Below are 24,686 nucleotides of genomic sequence, written 5' to 3'. Positions count from 1 at the left end.
AGAAACGTTTTTTAACCTTTGTCCCTGCAGTTCCAAAGATGGGAAATACCCCAAGAGAGTAAAATCTTTTTTAAAATAGTAAGAGCACTGTTGTATTACTGAGACATTATTGGAAACAACTCAAATACACAGAACTGAGAATGAAGAGGCTAGAAATATGAGAACATTTTACAAATATATAAACTATGTAGACACGAAGAAACGTTCATGTAAAATAAGATTAAAGACTGGTGACAAGGGGCAGATGTATATACAGGTGTGTGTGTGTGTGTGTGTGTGTGTATAAATCTCATGTTATTCCCTTAGTTAAAATTCTGCAGTGTCTCCTCCCCACATAGAGATTCACAAGGCACTTCATCGTCTTGTTCCTGCCACATTTCTAGACCAATTTCTCACCACTCCATTATTCACTCTACCGTCCACCCTTGCTAAAGTACTTGCAGCTTCTCAAACTTGGCATACCTTCTCCCGCCTCTTGCTTAGAATATTCCCCCAACTTCTTCTTGTAACAAATTCCAGCCAATTCTCCCTTTCAGACCTAACTCAGACAGCTGTGTTTGAACCCATCAGCCAGGGTTGTGCACTTCTCTGTACCTCCAATTATTCTGTACAATCCTTTATCATACCACTTCTTCCATAATAAGTGTTAATGTACATGCTTTTCCCCCACTGAACTGTGAGCTCTTCGAGGAAATCATTGTTCATATATGTGTCCTCAGAGTCTAGAACCATAAGAATAAAAGTTTGGTGGATGAAATGAATGATAAACAGTAAACGAAGATTTTTAAGAATGTGGATTTTTTTCTTGTAAAATTACATAGGCAATTTTAAAGTGACATTTTAAATAAATATGGATATTTTAAGTATAAACATATTTTCTTTTCAGGATAATTTTTCTTCAGGTTAGTCAGTAGCTTCTTAATGGCTATTGTTACATATCATCAGACTACAAGCTGACTTGCCTAAAGTCACCGAGCAAAAATGTTGCTATTGTCAACATTTTGCAAAAGTTGTCCCTTACATCATGTCCTTAACATGCTCTCTCAAAACTGTTTATTCACAAACCTAACCCAGTCCTTAAGTTTTACATGAGAAATATAAACCAAGAAGCCAGATAATAAGATTAGGAAAGGAAGAACTTGATCCTTTCTCTTAGTGACTTAGATGCAGACAGGATATAAAACCTCCCACAGCTAGGATTTGCCTGCATGTAACTTACCATGTTGTATTTAGGAAGGAAGGAATGACTCCCTGAGTGGGGAGAGGAGAGGGAAAAAGAAAAATCAGAATATTCTCTTGGGGCTTCTAAGACTTTCAAGAAATAAACCCCTTTCTAGTCAGTTTAATACTAACAACAGCTGCCGAGAGGAGGGGAAGTCCACACTGTGAGAAATTCAAACAGGCCTGGAGGTTTCTTTATGAGAGAAACTTCTCCTCTCACAAGTAAAAAGGGAAGGCTCTTATCGTCCCTGCGACAGAGTCAGTCACACTGGATAATTAAACAGAACACCCCGATTCTACAACCGAAAAGATTCAAGGGGGAGGCTGGGCCACACCTGTGAAAACTAAGAATTCCGCTTTGTAAAGTTCTTTGGGGTCGCATTAGCATTTGGATCCCCTACGGACACAGAACTGGAATTTTTCAAGGCACAGGAAGTTAAAATTCCTGTCCAAAAAGGATTTGGTAACTGTTGACTTCAACTCTAGATCATCCTTGGCTCCATTCCCAGGGCTGTGAGAAACGCCTGCAATATCCTCTCACCAGGTTTCTGTTTCTCCTAAAAGCCTGGTCTAGCCATAAATGCAACGATCAATGGGATTTTCTCCTTCCCGCTGCCTGCTTCTTGAGAGAATGTGGTTGCTCTCAGACTTTGCATGACAAGTTCCTAAACGAAGCCCAGGAAACTAGTGTCTGGACGGGCCTGAGCTGGGCGCAGCGGCCCCAGCATGCTCGGAGGGGGCCCTACGCTACCATGGCAGAACAGTTTCACCACGAAGCAGGGTCAGGCGAGAGAAGCCCTCCCACTCTGCTTGCTATCTCAGAAAATTAGCCCCTTTTTGGGTAATAAATAAGATCTGGCCTCAGTGACTCCCAACTGACCCCAACACCTCCTTTCTCTTATCCGAAGGGCCTCCTTCCCAGTCACTGAAGCCCACGGCCCAGGGTTACCCCTAAGCCCAGTGCCCTGGCCCTTCTGGGGCCGTCGTTCCCTGCTGGCCTCACCCAAGCCTCGTGTGAAACCTGCAAAACGGGCCTCTCCGCTCACGGCCACCGCCACTGAGAACCTTCCCACCCATCCCCAAAAGCACGGCCATCTCGGCTGGGGAGGCTGCGGGCCGCTCAGGGCACAGACAGGAGCGATCCTGAAGGCACAGCCACTACCTTTCGCCCCCAAAGTGCTTCTCTTCGCCTCCGGCTGGATCGGCACTGGCAGCAAAGGTACCCAGCGGCAACACGAGCAGCACAAGCGAGCGTTGAGACCTCCGGGTATAACCTCCTCACTGAAGAAGGTTCTGGAAGACCAGTTGGCTGGGCATGCGCAGTACACGCACCTTGGGCCCAGCGGAGGTCGCTGCGTGTGAGGCCCCTGGAGCCAAGCAGCCCTTTGCAGACCCTGTCCAACTTCCAGACCTGCCGAGCCAGCTCCCAGCTCCTTCCCTCTTGCGTGTGTGCTTACTGGGTGCCAGGCACTGTGTTCAGCACCATGCTCAGACGCGGACCGTCGCAGGCCTTCCTTGCCTAGCAGTGGAAGGAAATGTTAACCATAGGGTTGCAGGGAAACGTAGCGTTGCCACGGACACGGGCTTAGCAAGGCCTCTGCAAGTGTGCGGTGAGAGCCCCTCTGGAGTTCAGGGAAGTCTTCCCAGGAAAATGATGCTGGCCTGGGTAACTATGGTGAGTAACTACTATGCAGGAGGGCAGGAATGAGGAGCATGCACAGTTGCTCCAGGCAGAAGAATGGCATGAGCAAAAACAGTGCCATGGGAAGGAGCATTGTCCCCTTTGAAAACTGAGATAAGAGCCGGGTGCAGTGGCTCACGCCTGCAATTGCAGCACTTTGGGAGGGCGGGCAGATCCTTGAGGTCAGGAGTTCAAGACCAGCCTGGGCAACATGGTGAAACCCGGTCTCTACCAAAAATACAGAAATTAGCCCGGCATGGTGGCGGGTGCCTGTAATCCCAGCTACTCGGGAGGCTGAGGCAGGAGAATCGCTTGAGCCTGGGAGACGAAAGTTGTGGTGAGCTGAGATGGCACCATTGCACTCCAGCCTGGGCAAAAAAAAACAAAACTCCGTCTCAAAAAGAACGAAAAGAAAAGAAAAGAAGAGGGGAGGGGAAGGAGAAGGAGAAAAGAAAAGAAAACTGAGAAAAGACAAAGTGATGGGAGCAGAGAGCTGTGCAAGAAGAGGCTAGAAAGGTGGGTAGCACCAACAGTGCTGGGCCTTAGTTCTTATAGTAAGAAATTTCCATCCTCTTTCTTTGCTGGAAAGAATAGCCAGTAGCCCTGTGATGCTTTGCAGTTGACAATCCGTCTTTGGCATTAATCTTAACACCCTGTGAGGTCTAATAATTTTCTTAAATGAGGGAGATGAAGCTCACAAATATTAAGTATTTTGCACACAGTCATTAAGTAGTAAAGCAGGAACGTGAACCTATTTCCACTCTATGCATTGCCACAGTCAGTACCAAAACTAAGCATGAGCAAATGGATAAGCTGTATCAATGGTCACCACATGTTTTCTTCAAAAAGAATTCTGTAATTCCATTTAAGTATTAATAATCTGTATAGAAGTCAGTCAAAAAATGTGCACCATGTGACATGAAATGCTAATATCCATTTTCCTCCAATTCTACAGCATGCATTGTCAATGGGAGGAGGGGTAAATTGCTCCCAAGAGGGACAAAAATCGGTTCTTGGAGAGCTAAATAATCTTAGACATTACAATGACTAGTGGCCTACCAAAGTTCAACCCTACCCAACAAAATCTTATTTCTTAGCATTTGATTTCTCTCTTTAGGAAGAAATTAAATTTAGTTTTCAGCTCATTTTAATTTATTTTTTCTCAGAGCAAGGTGAAATGTGTGTGTCTGTGTGTGTGTGTGTGTGTGTCTGCGCGCGCGCGCGCACACACGCGCATGCAGTGCTGAGTCCATAATGAAAAAAAACTTTGAGAAACATTGTTTTACAATAATGAAATCTCCAATCTTTAGCTAGTCAACCAAAATAAAGATCACATTTCTTAACTTCCCCTACAGCCAGGTGTAGCCACGTGATTAAGGCCTGCCTCCATGGGAGGTGATAGGAAATAATGGGTGCAACTTCTAAGATGTCTAAAAAGAAGGGACATGCCCTTTTTCTGCCTTCTCATCATCCTATACTTGGAAATTGGACATGGTGGCAAGCCACCTTTGGCCATGTGCGTGAGGGCAGCAATCTAGAGATGGTGACAACACAAGAAAGGAGGAGCCTGGAAGACCTCATGGGAAAGAGCCACTATCCAAGTGCTAATACACCTACGTCTCTCAGGGAGAAATAAGCTTCTATCTTAGCCACTGTTTTCTGTTGTTGTTGTTTATTTTTTTATTTTTCCATAAGTTATTGAGGTACAGGTGCTATTTGGTTACACGAATAAGTTCTTTAGTGGTGATTTGTGAGATTTCGGTTCATCCATCACCCAAGCAGTATACACTGCACCCTATTTGTAGTCTTTTATCCCTCACCCCACTCCCACTCTTCTCCACAAGTCCCCAAACTCCGTTGTATCATTCTTATGCCTTTGTGTCCTCATAGCTTAGCTCCCACATATCAGTGAGAACAGATGATGTTTGGTTTTCCATTCCTGAGTTACTTCACTTAGAATAATAGTCTCCAATCTCATCCAGATCACTGCTAATGCCATTAATTCATTCCTTTTTGTGGCTGAGTAGTATTCTATCATGTATATATAAACCACAGTTTCTTTATTCACTCATTGATTGATGGGCATTTGGGTTGGTTCCATGATTTTGCAATTGTGAATTATGCTGCTATAAACATGCATGTGCAAGTACATTTTTCAAATAATGACTTCTTTTCCTCTGGGTGGACACCCAGTAGTGGGATTGCTGAATCAAAAATGGTAGTTCTACTTTTTAGTTCTTTAAGGAATCTCCACACTGTTTTCCATAGCGGCTGTGCTAGTTTACATTCCCACCAGCAGTGTAGAAGTGTTCCCTGAACACCAAGTCCACACCAACATCTGCTGTTTTTTGATTTTTTGATTATGGCCATTCTTGCAGGAGTAAGGTGGTATCACATCGTGGTTTTGATGTGCATTTCCCTGATCATTAGTGATGAGCATTTTTTCATATGTTTGTTGGTCATTCGTGTATCTTCTTTTGAGAATTGTATATTGATGTCCTTAGCCTATTTTTTAATGGGATTGTTTGTTTTTTACTTACTGATTTGTTTGAGTTCATTCTAGATTCTGGATATTAGTCCTTTGTCAGGTATATAGATTGTGAAGATTTTCTCCCACTCTGTGGGTTGTCTGTTTACTCTACTGACTGTTCCTTTTGCTGTGCAAAAGCTCTTTAATTTAATAGGGTCCCAGCTATTTATCTTCATTTTTATTGCATTTCTTAGCCACTGTTAACTTGGGTCTCTTACATGCAACTGACCCCTTATTCTAACCAATCTATTAATTTAAAAAATAATACTGTAGCAGGAATGATACAGAATGAGCTTACCACTAGTAGAAAATGACCTGGTCCCAGAGGAAATTAAGGTGCTTTAAGCTGTTAGGTGGGCAATATAAGAAAATATCAATGTAGCCATCTATTAGACAGAAGGATATGCCATAAATAGTAAGGGAATTTGAAAAGTATATTATTTATCTGGACTTTAATATTTCCCATCTGGAAACCACATCTCCAACCTTTGTTGTATAACATTAGTATATTCATTATATAACCTATTCTTCACACAGGTGAGCAGCTGTGAATGTGCCAAAGGCTATCAGTGTTGCTAGTTTCACATCCCTTACTATAAACCACCCATTTATGTGAAATGGAAATAAAAACATGCAGAAATTCCCTTGGATCTGAGACTAGGGTTTCCCCCAGCACATTCAAGTTTGTGGTTAATTTAGTTAGCTCAGCTAAAGATACTAGCCAATCGAATTTAGGAGAGAAATGAATATCCTAAATAAATATGATCCCCAAAATGTGTTCTCTAAAGAATTTCTCAGGCTCAAAATCCAATACAGGAGTGACTTGGAGCTCCATTCTATCACTATGAAGAAAAGTGGTGTTCTTTTCCTCTTGGGCATCATCTTGCTGGTTCTGATTGGAGTGCAAGGTAAGGGGTTCTGAGTTAGGCTGTAAAGTAAGAGAAGTGATTCACTGTAAAAGAATCTTGATTAGCCAGATAAAGGTGAATGTTCTGCCTGCATTGAAGAGCAATATTTGGTCAGTCATAAAAGCTTCTCAGTGGCATGACCAGTTATCCAAAGTTCATAGCTTCGATCTGCCAAGTCAAATACAAGTCTTTGTAGTCTAGGTGTATGAATTCCTAGTAAGTGTTCAATAAATGTTCATTGAACTGGGTAATAATGAGAACTCTATCTCCTAAATTATTTTCTTCTCCCTGATACTGTTTTTTGGGCTAACCAATTAAGGATCCAACCAATAATCGGAGAATTTGTCCCTAATCTATTTACTAACTATCTTTGTTACCTTGGACAAATTACTTAATCTTTCTAGACCGCAGTTTCCTCATCGTCTGTAAAATAGAACTTTGTAGTTATACCTTTTCTGACTGCTACATATATAGTACAATAAGTACCAATAAGTACCAAGTAAATATATGAATTTAAGAATTAAGATAATGTATTTTAAGGGGTTTTCAAAAATTTAAAACACTATTGAAAAGCAAGGCAGTGGGGAGGAGAGAGGATGAGGATGGAAGTGGTGATTGGTTAAAAGGAGTGCTTTCTATTCAACACCAACACCAGTTCCATCTCCTAAGGTCAGATAATAAATAATAGATGGTTTAGGAGTTGCTTAAGAAACTGTGATCAGCATAGCATACATGAATTAGTTACCTGTTTGTCTTGTGATAGACACTTATTAAATATTGTGAAAGTCTCTTTTTCTCCCAAGGACATATGGTGTGGTAGTTAAGAGCAACGTCTTTGGACTCAGAGAGATCTGGGCTAAAACCCTGCCTCTGCTCCCTAAAAGCTGTATGACTTTATTCTTAATCTTTCTGAACCTTAGTTTCCTTATGTATAAAATAGAGATGATACCTCCTTCAAAGGATTGTGGTGATGATTTTTAGGCACTTGGTAAATGATAGCAATACTCATGACTCAGTCAAGTGTATCATTTTGATAGATCACCTAAACTGAAACATTGGCCTATACTGATGTGTTCTATCTTTTTCTTTCCCTCAGGAACCCCAGTAATGAGGAATGGTCGCTGTTCCTGCATCAGGACCAACCCAGCGACTATCCACCTACGATCCTTGAAAGACCTTAAACAATTTGCCCCAAGCCCTTCCTGCGAGAAAATTGAAATCATGTAAGTAACAACCCAGCTAACATGCATGCACCTTATTGGCAAGAACATTAAATTTAATGAGTTTTACCCTTGGAGTGCTTGCCCATAGAAACACTTAAAAATCAGATGGTTAGCCCCTCCATAAGTTTGGGCAGCTCCTTTCTTTTCTTCTCCTTAAAAATGCAAGGAATTTCTGGTAGATTAGGCCCCACGAATGACACACGTTTGTTGTACAAAATGTTTAATGCAGATAACACAATAGAAGAAAATAAAAATCACTCATAATTCTACCCTCGAGTGACAAATACTGTTAACCCCTTAGTATACAGTTTTCTAAAACTCCCTTACTTGCTTCGTGTACACATAACATAGATATGTATTTACATACACATATATAAACACAAAAATTAAATCATATACTATACACTGTTTTGTAATCCGCTTTTTCATTAACACTATATCATGAACATTTTCTCATGTCAGTAAATCTCTAATAATGTAATTTTTACCTAATGTCATTTTTAATGGCCAAACTGTATTTCATCATACGGATAAACCATAATTTATATGACCAGGATTGCTGTTGGAAATATAGATTATTTCCAAATTTTTACTGCAAAAATAAAACTTCTTATGGCAGTATTGTGTCTGTAATTCTTTCCTTTCTAGAGATTAGAATTGCTAGGTTAAAGGATGTGTGCATATTTTGTCTTTATAAATCATCCTTGACTACTCTTATTCTCAGACTATACAGAAAAATTAAAGAAATATTTAAATTATTTCCAGACAGTCTACTGTAAGTAATTTTTAAAATTTAACCAGGGCTGGGTACGGTGGCTCACACCTGTAATCCCAGCACTTTGGGAGGCTGAGGCGGGCAGATCATGAGGTCAAGAGATTGAGACCATCCTGGCCAATGTGGTAAAACCCTGTCTCTACTAAAAATACAAAAATTAGCTGGGTGTGGTGGCGTGTGCCTGTAGTCCCAGCTATTCGGGAGGCTGAAGCAGGAGAATCGCTTGAATCCAGGAGGTGGAGATTGCAGTAAGCTGAGATCGCACCACTGTACTCCAGCCTGGCAACAGAGCGAGATTCTGTCTCAAAAAAAAAAAAAAAAGAAAAGAAAAAGAAAATTTCAATCAGTGACTCATCTTGTCCTAGGATATAATTTAAAGTAGTTTCATTAGAAAATTCGGCAAAATTCATACTGGTTTTCATTATTTCTGAGAAAAAGCATTTAAATTATTAATAAGAAAAAACTATCTCATTGCTATTTCTTTGGCAGTGCTACACTGAAGAATGGAGATCAAACATGTCTAAACCCAGATTCAGCAGATGTGAAGGAACTGATTAAAAAGTGGGAGAAACAGGTTGGTGAAAAGGAGGATCAAAATTTTCTTTCTTTGAGAAATTAACTTTAGAAGACAAAGAATCTGCTTTTTCATGAACACTATAAGAATACATAACTTTTGAGAATACATTTTTCATTCAAATTATGGTGCTTCTATTTTGTTCCTAGGACAAAATTAGGTTACCTCATATAGTATCCCCTCTCTGTCTCCCACCGGAAGAATGTGTGTTCCTTGAGGGTACAGAGCTTGTCCTTATTTAATACAATAAATATGTAATGAATTGAATGGTAGACACAGGATACAAAGATAATAAGGTATAGACCCTTCCTGTTGTAGTGCATATGCTAATAATTATGGTACAATGTGAGAAATACAAAAGTATGCACAAGAATCTTGACGACATAGAGGAGGGAGTACTTGACTTTGCTGGGGGAATGGGGCAGGAGAAAGTGTTAAGGAAGATTTCTCATGTCAGGTGATATTTGATTTGGGTCTTGAAGAATAAATAATTTGCCAGGAAGGTAAGGACAGCATGAGCAGAAGAGTAGAATCATGAGAGAACCTGCTGTGTTCAGGGAGCCTCCATTAATGTGGCTGGAGTTTGTGTGAAGAGAGTGAAGGGACTGAGGCAGAAAAGTAGATCAAGACAAAGCGGGAGGAATCCTGCATGGCATACTAAGGAGTTGGATTTGAAGAGAGCCACAGAATATGTGGGTGGGAGATTGGGTTCTGGAGTCTCACAGACTGGAGGTTCTGCCACATACTAGCTGTCCAGATTTGGGAAAGTCACCCTCTCCAGAACTCAGCCTCCTCCTATGTAAAACGTGGATGATAATAGTGCCAACTTCAGAGGGTTGTAGCTGGGGCTATTGAGTGGTAAGCAAGGTTGCCAGGAGAATGTAATAAGCCAGAAGAATAGACAAAAGACAGCCAGTTTGAAGGCTGTTGCCTCCTCCTCAAAGTGAGCAAAGTAGAAAGAATCTAAGGCAGCCCCTCTGAGAGTGAAGTGACTTTAATTTGGTTTTGAGGGTATGAGAGTATGACCAGGAGAGTCCAAATATAAGGAAGTAAGAATGGTAAGATTCAGAAACATCGCCCTTTTTCCCCTTTTTCTCACAGGTCAGCCAAAAGAAAAAGCAAAAGAATGGGAAAAAACATCAAAAAAAGAAAGTTCCGAAAGTTCGAAAATCTCAACGTTCTCGTCAAAAGAAGACTACATAAGAGACCACTTCACCAATAAGTATTCTGTGTTAAAAATGTTCTATTTTAATTATACCATGATCATTCCAAAGGAGGATGGCATATAATACGAAGACTTGTTAATTTGACTAGAAAATTTAAAACATTCCTCTGAAATTGTAACTAAAGTTAGAAAGTTGATTTTAAGAATCCAAATGTTAAGAATTGTTAGAAACTATGATAGTCTTTGTTCTTCTACCACCCACCAATTGAATTTCATCATGCTTAAGGCTGTGATTTTAGTAATACCCATGTCTACACAGATGTTCACCCAGCCACATCCCACTCACAACACCTGCCTGGAAGAGCAGCCCTAGGCTTCCAAGCACTGCAGCCTCCAGAGAGTATCTGAGGCACATGTCAGCAAGTCCTAAGCCTGTTAGCATGCTGGTGAGCCAAGCAGTTTGAAATTGAGCTGGACCTCACCAAGCTGCTGTGGCCATCAACCTCTGTATTTGAATCAGCCTACAGGCCTCACACACAGTGTGTCTGAGAGATTCATGCTGATTGTTGTTGGGTATCACCACTGAAGATCACCAGTGTGTGGCTTTCAGAGCCTCCTTTCTGGCTTTGGAAGCCATGTGATTCCATCTTGCCCACTCAGGCTGACCACTTTATTTCTTTTTGTTCCCCTTTGCTTCATTCAAGTCAGCTCTTCTCCGTCCTACCACAACTCAGTGCCTTTCTCCTCTCCAGTGCACCTGTCACATGCTCTGATTTATCTGAGTCAACTCCTTTCTTACCTTGTCCCCAACACCCCACAGAAATGCTTTCTTCTCCCAATTCATCCTCACTCAATCCAGCTTAGTTCAAGTCCTGCCTCTTAAATAAACCTTTTTGGACACACAAATTATCTTAAAACTCCTATTTCACTTGGTTCAGTACCACATGGGTGAACACTCAATGGTTAACTAATTCTTGAGTGTTTATCCGATCTCTCCAACCAGATTGTCAGCTCCTTGAGGGCAAGAGCCACAGTATATTTCCCTGTTTCTTCCACAGTGCCTAATAATACTGTAGAACTAGGTTTTAATAATTTTTTAATTGATGTTGTTATGGGCAGGATGGCAATCAGACCATTGTCTCAGAGCAGGTGCCGGCTCTTTCCTGGCTACTCCATGTTGGCTAGCCTCTGGTAACCTCTTACTTATCTTCAGGACACTCACTACAGGGACCAGGGATGATGCAACATCCTTGTCTTTTTATGACAGGATGTTTGCTCAGCTTCTCCAACAATAAGAAGCACGTGGTAAAACACTTGTGGATATTCTGGAGTATTTTTTAAAAATATACAGTTTACCGAAAATCATATAATCTTACAATGAAAAGGACTTTATACATCAGCCAGTGACCAACCTTTTCCCAACCATACAAAAATTCCTTTTCCTGAAGGAAAAGGGCTTTCTCAGTAAGCCTCAGCTTTTTACGATCTAACAAGATAGCCACCAAGATTCTTTTCAATACTTATTTTAGGCAAATATGAGTTTTATTGTCTGTTTACTTGTTTCAGAGTTTGTATTGTGATTATCAATTACCACACCATCTCCCATGAAGAAAGGGAACGGTGAAGTACTAAGCGCTAGAGGAAGCAGCCAAGTCGGTTAGTGGAGGCATGATTGGTGCCCAGTTAGCCTCTGCAGGACATGGAAACCTCCTTACAGAGGAGGTTCAGTGAATTTTGTAGGAGAGGTTGTCTATGGCCAGAATTTAAACCTATACTCACTTTCCCAAATTGTATCACCGCTCACACTGCTGATGATTTAGAGTGCTGTCCAGTGGAGATCCCACCAAAACGCTTTATCTAATCATGAAACTCCCTAGTTCCTTCCATGTAACTTCCCTGAAAAATCTAAGTGTTTCATAAATTTGAGAGTCTGTGACCCACTTACCTTGCATCTCACAGGTAGACAGTATATAACTAATAACCAAAGACCACATATTGTCGCTGACACACACGTTAGAATCATTTATCATATGTATACACACACACATATACTCTCAAAGCAAATAATGTCTAACTTCAAAACAGTATTGACTTGTATACCTTGTAATTCGAAATATTTTCTTTGTTAAAATAGAATGGTATCAATAAATAGACCATTAATCAGAAAACAGATCTTGATTTTTTTTGTCTTCAACATACCCTTCAACTATTGAATGTTTAATAGTAAATCTCATATGTCCTTATTATTTACTTTTCAGCTTTCTCTCAAAGTGTAACACTAATTGAGATAACACATGAAAGCTCTTTAAAGGGCCAATCAGGGACAGGAAAAAAAAAAAGCCTATGGAAAATATGACAACAGTGACTTACAACAACATTGATTTAAAAGAGTTATGTGGGGCTGGGCACGGTGGCTCATGTCTATAATCCCAGCACTTTGGGAGGCTGAAGTGGGCGGATCACTTGAGGTCAGGAGTTCGAGACCAGCCTGGCCAACATGGTGAGAGCCTGTCTGTACTAAAATTACAAAAATTAGCGGGGCATGGTGGCATGTGCCTATAGTCCTAGTTACTTGGGAGGCTGAGGCAGGAGAATCGCTTGAACTCGGGAGGCAGAGGTTGCAGTGAGGCAAGATCATGCCACTGCACTCCAGCTTGAGCAACAGAGTGAGACTCTAAAAAAAAAAAAAAAAAAAAAGCGTTATGTAGAATTCAATCTATTTCCTAATCCTCAAGAGTAACACTATTCCAATGAGGTGTGTACCCAGGAAGCCAACCCGTCTTCTTTTCTATCCATAAAATTGCATGTGTTTAAATATTGTAAAGCCTCAAGTAGTTATGATGGAGACCTAAACACTGAATGAATTATTTAAGGGTCCAGGAAACTTGGGCTGAAGGCATTATGCAGCATGGAGTCTCTAAGAAGGTTGAGAGTGGAACGAAGAGCATCAGCCTATACACTTGATGTACACTTTAGAGGCAAGACAGGTGTAATATTTGGGCAGGTAACAGCTGCTAATGGTAGACATGAATTCTCACAAGGGCCTTCATCTGAGAGGCAGCAGGACCCTGGAAGGAGCTAAGATCCTGGATTCTGGGATATCCTGGTTAGAATCAGGGGCCCACTACTTATTAACTGTGTGACCCTGGTTAAAGTATAATATTTAACTTCCCAGTGCATCATTTTTCTCACTCCGGATTGTTGTGAGGAGCAGGTTCAGCATAGGTCTTGGTGCAGAGAAAGTCCTCAATGTTTGTCCCAGATCCTCCCTAACCACTTACCTCTGCTGCATCTTCCTTGCAGCTGATGGATCCCACATCTCACATAGAGAGAAATGTTTCCAGCACTGAAAAAACATGTTGGAGAAATGAGACTAAAAGCCTTCCTGACCAGTTCTCAATATCGGTATTTTATAATCCTAGTCCAGGCCGTCATTGTCTCTTTCCTGGGCTACCTCAGTAGCCTGCTGTTTTCCCTGTTGGCTCTTCTTCCCAACATTTCTCTTGCTTCCCTAACTTCCATGACAACCAGAATAATCTTTTAAAAAAATAACTTACAGAATGCTGCCACCTTGCTTAAAATCCTGCAGCTTAGCATTAAGTCAAAACATACCATGAGCTGGCCTCACATAAGCTGGGAACTGCCTGCTTCTCTGATCATGCTCCCTCTACCCTCCCCTCCTTTGTCGAGCCTCAGCATCACCTTTTTTCTGTATGTCTCTTGAGCACACCAAATTCATTGCCTTCTGGGGTTTTTGTTCCCTGTGGTTCTGGGTTGTACTATATCAACTTGGTTAGTCTTACAACTACATTTCCCAGAATCTCCTTCCCTGTGTGGTTCTAGGTTATAGTTAGCCAAAGAAGAACTCATGTGAGATTTGGAAATCAAAAGTGAAGGAGTGACCCTTAATCTTGATTAGACATATTGACAGACACACTAGTAGCCAGTGGATCCCAGCTTGTCCTTGCTCTTTTCCTCCACGTTCAGCTTATGCTCAGGACTGCTGGCCTCATGATCAATGATGGTCCCAGGTCCCCCACCCAGATATTTGGCAGTGGACCCACAGAGGCGGTAGTTACACAGAAGCAACAGCTCCCGTAGATCCTAGCAGCCCCAATTTGGCGCTGAACAGGCTTAACTTCTTGGATTTTTCTCACAAGCTCTATTTGTCCAACTGTCCTGGTGCTTCTGATGGACCAGTCACTGATCTTTCCTCTGATCCCCTGACTCTCCCTTCTAGATGTTCACTCCCTGAGATCCTCCCTCATCTGTGAGATCTGAATCCTATAGTAAATTTTTATCCTCATAAGACTCATAGTGGCTCTGCTTCCCTGAAACACCTGGGCCTACACACACTTCTTTGCATGGCAGTTCTTGCCTCATCACTTAAGTCTCAGTTTAAATGTCACTTCACAGAGTCCCCTTCTCTTATGACCCTTAGTAAATAACCACTCTTTCCCCAGACTCTCTCTCTGGTAGTGGTAGTGGTTCTGGTGTGTGTACCTTATGGAGTTGATGAAAATATTTAGAACTTACATTTTTGTCTAAAAAATAAGAAAGAACTGAAAATTGACTGTAAATCATTTGTCATGTGCTAATTTCCTGAGGAAAAGGTGAGATCTCCACAACTGAGGGGCTGGCATGTGCCCTCACTCAGTCATTCACCTTCTGCAGATTGCAACATGAGTTTCCATTTATGTGCACGTAGTTAAGGGGATTTAAGGATTACAAGACAGAGTGCTCACTAAGCCAACCTTCACAAAATGGGCAAGTGGCTCTAAAAGACTCCTGCTAAGAAATTCCTGTGGAAGATTATATTAATAATGCTAATATAAACTAACAAGAGAACAAAACATACATAGATGGGATGGCTGTTCTAATTTTAACTAGAAGGGTACACAATTTTAAAAATCTGGTGGCTAGAGTCTGTTTCATTTTTTTTTTATCATGATTAGATATAATGATCAAACCATCACAATCTGAAATTACCTTTTAAAATAATGTGTGTACTTACATCTTCCCTCCTACCCTACCACATGTACAAATTTAGGTTCCTTGACCATGGAAACTTTGTCTTCCCCACTACTGCATGCCTAGAGCAGTGCCTGGCACTTGGGAAGCTCCTAATATGTATTTTTTAGTTGATTGACATATGCTTCACCCTAAATTTTCATTTTGGGCCTTTTCCAAATCAATTTCAACTACTCTTGTCATGTTCATCTCATGCTCATTTCTGCCCTCAGCGTTGCTCATTCTTTTATTTGCCCTGTCCTACTTTCCACTCATCTGACTCCCACCCACACATGATTCAAGTCCCACTTTTCCCATGACTCCATCCCAGAATGCTCCTGGCCACACTGGTATCCACCTCCATGCCCTGTCATAAAATGACTTTAACTAGTAAGGATTGTTCTATGATTAAAATCTTCAATTATTTTGCTATACTAGAAAGCAGTCTGTGCCTGAACAAATTTTATACATTAAAGCAATGGATAAAAGACTCAGACGTATTTAATCTGTAAACTATTCTTATGAATTTAAATGCTAGTGGCCAGGTACCATGGCTCACGCCTGTAATCCCAGCCAAGGTGACTGGATCACTTGGGGTCAGGAGTTTGAGACCAGACTGGCCAACATGGTGAAACTCTGTCTCTACTCAAATACAAAAATTAGCTGGGCGTGGTGGCACACGCCAGTAATCTCCACTACTTGAGAGGCTGAGGCACAAGAATCGTTTGAACCCAGGAGGCAGAGGTTGCAGTGAGCTGAGATCGTGCCACTGCTCTCCAGCCTGGGCAACAAAGTGAGACTCCGTCTCAAAATAAATTAAATAAATAAATAAATAAATAAATAAATAAATAAATGCTAGTGATCTCTAGGTCAGTTAACTGGGAGAAAGCTATTTGCAGTTGCTTTATCCTTACTGGGAAACTGGAAAGTTGCCTTCTTATTGGAAAGGAAGATAAAGAGAGACTACAATCACAGATACTTTAGGCACTGTCTCGTTTTTGGCCTAGATAGAGAGAAGATGAAATTAAATGAGAAAGAAAAACAGGCAACACTTCTTAATAGGGAGTGGAATTAGCTCCCAAGTCATCACAAGCCAAGAAGTCACTTGAGGCATTTTGATATCCACATTGGTTTAAAGTTCTCAGGAGGGAACTTTAAACTTTGGACCCTACATTTTAAGGAGATGAATAAATCACAAAGGAACAGTCTAATCTAAGTCCATTAATAAGATTATGAACTGGGGCAAACTGACAAAAGATTAGAGGGAAGGGTGTCAAGTTATACATAACTAGTTGCTTTCTTTAAAAGTCTGCTATACAGATAAAAAAAAACTCTTCCTTTAGATATAATATACTGTTTCAAGTCAACTGTTTTAATAAAGAATTGTTTTGCTCAAAGAAAAAAAGAAGGAATGGCTTGCTGGTATCTCCATCTCCAGAGAACTAAGTCTTGGCCTCTGCCTTCTAGTAGAGTGTAGGACCAAGTAGGTACAGCCATCTACCACCAGCTTTCTTTAACCATTGGAGTAGACAACCTGCATTTCCTCTGGAATGAAGAACTAAAAATCACAATCTATTACGTAAGAGGATACATGTCAAAATAAACTATATAACAGAGAAGGAAAAAAAATGTGTTGCTTAGAAGAAGAAATGCCAGCAATCACTTCTGCAATACTGAAAGCCTCAGAATTTACCTCAGGGCAGATGTCTCTTTTGTATGGAGCCTTTGATTAGGGAGAGACGGGCCTAGGACTTTTGATGGTATGGAAGTCAAAGCAAAACTAAGCTAAATTTCTCTGAATAATGGGGAAACAGGAATGATCTCTGGCAGCTAGGGAGAATGTTGGGGACCTTGGATCAGCAAAAAGAGAGGCAGTGGAGGGGGACGAGAAGCGAGGGCCTGTACCAATGACAAAATCTATCAACCCTGATAGATTTGTCCTGAGGCAAGGCCAAAAGTTTTCACTGCCCACAGGAGCAAAGAAATACATGGGCTTGTGGGGAAAACTCATAATAAAGCTGTAAAAGAGAGAGAGGAGGAAGAAAGTACAATAAAAGGCCGGGTGCGGTGGCTCACGCCTGTAATCTCAGCACTTGGGGAGGCCAAGGCGGACGGATCACGAGGTCAGGAGATCGAGACCATCCTGGCCAACATGATGAAACCCCATCTCTACTAAAACTACAAAAATTAGCTGGGCGTGGTGGCGCATGCCTGTAATCCTAGCTATTCAGGAGGCTGAGGCAGGAGAATCGCTTGAACCAGAGAGTCGGAGGTTGCAGTGAGCCGAGATCGTGCCACTGCACTCCAGCCTGGCAACAGAGTGAGACTCCGTCTAAAAAAAGAAAGAAAGAAAATACAATCAAAAATTAAATTAGCTTTAAGAAGGACTAGAATTCTCTATGAGATTTCTGTTTAGTTTGTGGGCATGTCAAATCATGTAACTTTCCCGTTAACAAGAAACGCATGAGCTCCCTCTAGTGGCTAATCTAACAGTTTTTTTAAAACAATAGTCCAAACATCGCAGCTCACACCTGTAATCCCAACATTTTGAGAGGCTGAGGCGGGAGGATCACTTGAGCCCAGAAGTTTGAGACCAGCCCGGCCAACATAGCCAGACCCACCCATCCAGTCCCTCATTTCTACAAAAAAATTTAAAAATTAACCAGGCATGGTGGTGCACACCTATAGTCCCAGCCACTTGGGAGGCTGAAACAGGAGGATAGTTTGAACCCAGGAGGTTGAGGTTACAGTAAGCTAAGATTGTGCCACTGAACTCCAGCCTGAGTGACACAGCAAGACCCTGTCTCAAATAATAATAATAATAAAACAATATATTTTAATCAGAAAAGGATGAAGACATGACTGGCTTTTCCGAACACAGTCAATATCATTGGTTTCTAATGAGAAAGGATTCACATGTTAGTCACTTACTGATTTTCAGGTAAATTTTATCTGCGTATGTCCAAGATATTTTAAGTTCTTGCTTTAATAAATCACACAGTTGAAGAATTGGAAGAGTCATTAGAGATTATCCATGCATTCATTCATTCATTCAACAAATATTAACTGATTACCTACTATATGCATGCATTGCTCCAAGTGTACAGGATAGACAATGAACAAAACAGTCTTCATTAAGCTCATATTCTAGTGCATAAAGACAGGCAATAAACAACTAAACTAGTAAATATAAGATATATTAGAGACGGATAAGGGCTATGGAGAAAATGAAGCAGGGGAAGGGAGTGTGGGGTGAGCAGAGGGCTGTGAGATCAGGGAAGACATCTCTAATAAGTTGTCATTTGAGCAGAGACTTGAAGACAATGAGAGAGCAAGGCTTGTGGTACTTGAATCAGAGGAAACAGCAAGTGTGAAGGCCTGAAGCTTGACACATTTAAGGCAGCTAGGGGATCATTGCAGGGTTGAAGGGGTGCAGAGTAAGCAAAGGGGAGAGTGATGGGAGAGGAGCTCAGTGAGATAGTGTGGGGTCAGATCATATAAGGTTTGGGGCTGCTATAACAAATTACCACAGCCTCGATGACTTCAACAACAAACATTTATTCTTCACAGTTCTGGAGGCTGGCAAGTCCAAAATCTAGGTGCCAGCAGATCTAGTATCTTAGTATTTGATGAGGCCCTCTTCTTGGTTTGCAAACAGATGTTTTCTCGTATCCTCACATGGCAGAGATCAGAGAGAAAGGAGGCAAGCTTTCTTGTGTCTCTTCTTTTAAGGATGATAATCTCATCATGAGGACTCCACCTTCATGAACTAATTACCTCCTAATACCATCCCATTGGGGGTTAGGGTTTCAACATATGAATTTGGGGGGACACAATCATGCAGTTCACAACAGCCTTCTATGCCACTGAAGAACTTCAGCTTTTACTCTGAGTGAGAAGGGAAGCTGGAAGAATAACCTGCTCCATTTAAGGCTCTCTCTGACCACTACATGGAAATACAGTGTAAGAGGGTAAGGGAAAATGCAGAGAGACCAGTTAAAGGTCAATTACCAAGTATGTTTCCAGAAGGCAGAGACCAACTGTGTCCAATGTTGCAGGTTAAGGTAATAATGAAAATTGATGTGATTGGTGATCTTGATAAAAAACAGTTTCAGTGGAAAGGTAGAAGCAAAAGATTGATAGGCAGTTCCTTAAAAGTTACACATAAACCTACCATATTGATCCAGTCATTCTATTCCTAGACATTTACCAAGATAAATGAACATTTATGTCCACATAGAGACTTGATGGCATGGCATGGTGGCTCAAGCCTGTAATCCCAACACTTTGAGAGGCCAAGGGGGGAGGATCACTTGAGGCCAGGAATTCAAGACCAGCCTGCACAACATCGTGAGACCCTGTCTTTTATATATACATATATATATATTTGAGATGGAGTCTTGCTCTGTCACCAAGGTTGGAGTGCAGTGGCGTGATCGCAGCTCACTGCAACCTCCACCTCCTGGGTTCAAGCGACTCCCCTGCCTCAGCCTCCCGAGTAGCTGGGACTACAGGTGCGCGCCACCACCCCCGGCTAATTTTTTGTATTTTTTAGTAGAGACAGAGTTTCACCATGTTGGCCAGGATGATCTCGATCTCCTGACCTTGTGATCCGCCCACCTCGGCCTCCCAAAGTGCTAGGATTACAGGCGTGAGCCACTGAGCCCATCCAAAAATATATATTTTTTAAATTAGCTGGGCATGGTGGCACACCACCTGTAGTCCCAGCTACTAGGGAGGCTGAGTTTAGGAGTTCAAGGCTGCAGTGAGCTATGATCATACCACTGCACTCCAACCTTGGTGACAGAGCAACACCTTATCTCTTAAAAAGAGACTTGAACATGAATGTTCACAGCCAAAATTGGAAACAACCCAAATATCCAGCAACTAGTGAATGGATAAACAAATTGTGATATGTCTATATGATGGAATACTACTCAGGAATAAAAGGAGTGAACTATTGATACATACAACACCATGGATACATTTCAAAACAATTATGCTAAGTGAAAGAAGCTTGACCTCAAATAATAGGTACCGTATGATTCCATTTGTATACAATTCCAGCAAACACAGACTATCTTTGGTGACAGAAAGCAGATGTGTGTTTGTCTGGGGATGGTGAGGGACAAGGAACATTTGGGGATGATGGATATAGTCATTATTTTGACTGTGATGATGGTTTTATGCGTACATACATATGTCAAAACTTATCAAATTGTTCACTGGGTAGTTTGTTGCACATCAATTATATCTTAATAAAGCTATAAAATAAATACATTATAATTTTAAAAATAAAGGATGGGATTTCACATGGAAGCAGAGATGTTGGCCTTAGATACCCAAATTATTTAACATCTTAAAAATATACATTAAGTTAGCCACTCTTAGTCTTAGAGTTCTCATTTATCAAAAACAAATCCTGCCTTCCATGCTGCTGGAGGTAAAATGAACTGACCTATATGCCCTCCTTAGAATAGCAATTAAAGCCTTTCATATCAGGATAATATAACCTCTCCCATCTCATTTTTCTCAGCTCTTTCCCTGCTGCACCCTGCCCTCCCAACCTTTAGTCACACCAAACTTGTGGCTATTGTTTCAATATACCAGACATTTTCAAGTACCTGTATACAGTCTTTTTTCTTTTCTTTTTCTTTTTTTTTTTTTTTTTTTTTTTGAGACAAGGTCTCACTGTATTGCCCAGGCTGGCGTGCAGTGCTTCACTGCAACCTCAACCTCCTGGGCTCAAGCAACCCTTTTGCTTCAGCCTCCTGAGTAGCTTGGACCACAAGCCTGTGCCACCATGCCTGGCTGATTTTTCAATTTTTTGGTAGAGATGGGGTCTCACTATATTGCCCAGGCTAGTCTTGAACTACCCAGCTCAAGTGGTTCTCCCACCTTGGCTTCCCAAAGTTCTGGGATTACAGGCTTGAGCGACCACACTTAGCCAGATTTTGTTTTGAGAATACTTTTTATGCCCTCACTAAAACAACCTAGCCAAAAAATTTTAATTTAAATCTATGTTTTTTAAAAAAGATTTATTGCTTACATTTATTTCTTAACTTCACAGGTAACTGATTTGATAATTAATAAATAAGTCATTCTCCAAAAGCAGCTGAATAACATGGTTTGTGGAGCATTCTTTATTTTGTGTGCAGGTATGATTACGGAGTTGTTTTGTTTGGGGCTCATTTTATCATAGTCACAGATGAGGTTGGCGTTCTATAAAATTGCTTTGGTTAAGCAGAACGCTATTGTCTGGCTATTTTGCCAGACCAGCAACCAGCTACCAGCTGTTAGGCTATGTTTTTTTCTCATGTAGTTACAATCAAGACTGTTTAGATTGAAATCTCATCTTCCTCACAGGCTATGAATTGAGGCAGTCAACCTCCCTGAGCTTGTTTTCTCTTCTGTAAAATGGAGATAACAATAGCACCTATTTTAGAGGGCTGTTCTGAGGATTAAATAAGTTAATACAAGTGCTTGAAATAGTGCCTGGCACAGGGTGGGTAATCAGGTTTTTTTTCTCTCTCTCTCTCTAATTGACAACACCCTACCTCATTCATTCAACCCTTATTGATTTTTTACACCTTGAGATTGTAGAAATGTATTCTCCTCTTCGAATTACCAGGATCTGAATTAAAAACTCTGACTGAGGAGTGCTTACAAAGCTTATAACAATGGTTGAATTTTAACGATTAATTGCATTTCTTAATGGTCAACATGATCACATTTTATCCAGCACTCTTTTCCCTTGTATGGGTCACGCTAAGTTGAAACAACCAAAACCAAAATAAAAACATACCTAAAATCATACACATTAACTTATATGACCCTCGTTGCTCTTTTTTCCTCCTCTCTAAGAGGGAACAGTGCTATCTAGCTTCCACGGTTCTTTTCAGTTTTGTTTTGTTTTGTTTTGTTTTTTATACGGAGTTTCGCTCTTGTTGCCCAGGCTGGAGTGCAATGGTGCGATCCCGGCTTACCGCAATCTCCGCCTCCTGTGTTCAAGCGATTCTCCTGCCTCAGCCTCCCTAGTAGCTGGGATTACAAGCATGCGCCACCACGCTCGACTAATTTTGTAATTTTCGTAGAGACGGCGTTTCTCCATGTTGATCAGGCCGGTCTCGAACTGTCGACCTCAGGCCCGCCTCGGCCTCCCAAAGTGCTGGGATTACAGGCGTCGGTTTCTAATTTTAGACTGCGGGATTAAAAATAAACGATTAATCCTCATTTATGTGCTTCATATGGGTGTCGGGATGACGACACATGCTAACACATGAAATGAAAAAATTTACCTTTCAGAAACGCAAGGGAGTAGTAGTAGCATATGCCCAAGGGCGAGGGGCGGGACCGGGATGGCTGGCTGTCCGATACACTGCAGAGTATTTTGGCAACGAGAGTAATTTTGACACTCTGAGGCTTCCGTAGCATAGCTCGCTTTAGGAACCGCTAAGGTGTTGCCTGCGTAGAGTCCCATGCGCTGTTTCCGGTCATACCCGGAAACACGAGTCCTAGCTGCAGCTGGCGGGGATTGCGGGGTGCCGGCCGTCTGAGTTTTTTTTAAACTGCTCGCCGCGAAGCCTGTCTGCAGCCGAAATGTCCAGCAGAAACAACAACAAGCTGCCCAGCAACCTGCCGCAGTTACAGAATCTAATCAAGCGAGACCCGCCGGCCTACATCGAGGAGGTGGGAGTGCGGCGCGGCAGACGCTAGAGGCCGGATAGTGGATGGCTGAGACGCCGGTGGGGGAAAGCGTGGAGTGGGGCTGGGATCCAGGCTCGCCGCCTATTCTTTTGTTAGGTTCAGGGGTCCCTCCAGAGGGGAGAAGGGGTTGGGGAAGGGACATGCCTTAGGGTTCGTTCCCCACCTCTTGAAAATCTGTTGCCCCTTTGGATTTTCTGCCTGCCCTGTAGACCCTGCTGCCGCTGAAACACCTTTAAAACCTCATTTTGTTTTAAGATATTTTTCTTCGACCGCACGGAGGTGGAGAGAGAGAGAAATGGGCCGCACCCAACCACCAACTTCCACGCGGGTTTCTCAGCCTCTTTTCAGAAATCCCAAACTTGAATTAGTCGGTAACTCTTGATGAATCGCATGTTAGAATGCTTTCGATTGACGTCCGTTTCTGAGATCAGGCTGTGTACCCTGGACTGTGCCAGGAAAAAAGGGGGAGGGGGGCTTCTCAAGCACAAGGGACAGACTTGGGAGCTTAGTATATGTAGTTAAGCCAGGATTCAAACTTACCGGAGACTGGCATGATTGGATGTCAGAGTTTGCTTCGGGAAAAGATTAGGTTGAAAAATTAGGCCCTCATTGCGATGGGCTTTGTGTACTGACTTCATGTAAGTTGTGAACATTAGGGGTGTTTGAACCAAGTACCGACAAAATGAAAGTGGTTTTTGATATATTAATTTGGCAGGTGCTTCCTTCAGACACCCATTTATCAGACAGGCATTAAACAGGTATCTCTGCTAGGCATTTGCTGCAGTTACGTGTTTGTGTTTCTACCAGATTGTGATTTGTTCAGTGGCTAACACAATTACTCATTTTTTCGTTGCCCTTCTCACTTCCCTCCTCCCTCAAATTTTCACATGTATATATTTTATGAGTGCTTTTTAACACATGGCAATCTCAGTGTCTTAGGTCATCATCAGTAGAGAGAGCCTCTCCAAGGATCAAGGTAGTGGAAATAAAGAGTAGGAAACAAGTACAAGAAGTTAAGTAACATAGGCAAGGGTTTGAGATGCTTAAAGCGTTATATAGCCATTCGCAAAGAAAGTGCTAAGTTGAGAGTCCGTATAATTCCGTTAGATAACTCCTACCCCTGACTCTGTTGTTAACCAGTTGTGTAACCGAAGCAGGTTAATCGCTGAGCCCGTGTGGGTATTTTAATATGTAAGAAGGGGATAATGACTACTTCTTTAATTCACTTAAGTATATATGCAAAATCACATATATAATAACTACTGTGTGTTGTTATTCTAGGTAAGCATTGGGGTACAGTAATGAATAAGACAGATAAGGCCGGGGGCGGTGGCTCACGCTTGTAATCCCAGCACTTTGGGAGGCCGAGGCGGGCGGATCACGAGGTCAGGAGATCGAGACCACGGTGAAACCCCGTCTCTACTAAAAATACAAAAAATTAGCCGGGCGTGGTGGCGGGCGCCTGTAGTCCCAGCCACTCGGAGAGGCTGAGGCAGGAGAATGGCGTGAACCCGGGAGGCGGAGCTTGCAGTGAGCCTAGATTGCGCCACTGCACTCCAGCCTGGGCGACAGAGCGAGACTCTGTCTCAAAAAAAAAAAAAAAAAAAAAAAAAGACAAGAAAGCATTCTTCTCTTGGACTTACATTCGAGTGAGGGTAGACTTATTATGGTAGAGACTATGAAGAAAATAAAACTGGATGGGAATAGTTAGAATTGGAGGCTTCTGATTTAGACCCTGTAAACAGGGAAGGTGGCTCTGCAGTGATGATACTGAGCCAGGCAGGTAAAGAGCATTCTAGGTGCAGGGAATAGAAAGTGCAGAAGCTACTGGTGGAAAAAAAGCAGAGAAGAAGCCAGTGTAGCTAAAGTGTAGTCAGCATAGAAGAGGGCAG

General features: G+C 41.8%; 3 protein-coding genes across 5 annotated transcripts in view; 2 read left to right on the top strand and 1 right to left on the bottom strand.

Annotated features, from left to right (window-relative positions):
* ART3 (ADP-ribosyltransferase 3) overlaps positions 1-17,067 on the bottom strand; it is a 116,656-nt gene extending 99,589 nt beyond the window's left edge. The window contains exons 1-2 of one of the 2 annotated variants that reach the window (XM_030819004.1): positions 16,781-17,067; positions 13,359-13,423 (exon numbers count right to left, since the gene is read on the bottom strand). The gene's annotated coding sequence lies outside the window, so the exon portion shown is untranslated. Of the gene's footprint in view, positions 1-13,358; positions 13,496-16,780 lie in introns of those variants that run through there. The other variant, XM_030819005.1, reaches the window with a different exon arrangement.
* On the top strand, positions 6,223-12,368 carry CXCL9 (C-X-C motif chemokine ligand 9). Its single transcript, XM_003265771.4, has 4 exons — positions 6,223-6,340; positions 7,437-7,563; positions 8,828-8,912; positions 10,014-12,368. The coding sequence occupies exons 1-4, from the start codon at positions 6,277-6,279 to the stop codon at positions 10,113-10,115; spliced, it is 378 nt and encodes a 125-aa protein (XP_003265819.1). The 5' UTR covers positions 6,223-6,276; the 3' UTR covers positions 10,116-12,368.
* Positions 17,068-22,565: 5,498 nt separating the features above from the next.
* Positions 22,566-24,686, top strand: part of SDAD1 (SDA1 domain containing 1) — a 41,064-nt gene continuing 38,943 nt past the window's right edge. The window contains exon 1 of one of the 2 annotated variants that reach the window (XM_030819002.1): positions 22,566-22,776. Coding sequence is in view for 1 of the 2 variants with exons in the window: in XM_030819001.1 (XP_030674861.1) it covers positions 22,687-22,776 (90 nt within the window). In the remaining variant the exon portion in view is untranslated. The remainder of the gene's footprint in view (positions 22,777-24,686) is intronic. The other variant, XM_030819001.1, reaches the window with a different exon arrangement.

This window comes from Nomascus leucogenys, chromosome 9, assembly GCF_006542625.1.
Source record: "Nomascus leucogenys isolate Asia chromosome 9, Asia_NLE_v1, whole genome shotgun sequence".
Lineage (NCBI taxonomy): Eukaryota > Metazoa > Chordata > Mammalia > Primates > Hylobatidae > Nomascus > Nomascus leucogenys.
This window is presented reverse-complemented; position numbering and strand designations above follow the sequence as displayed.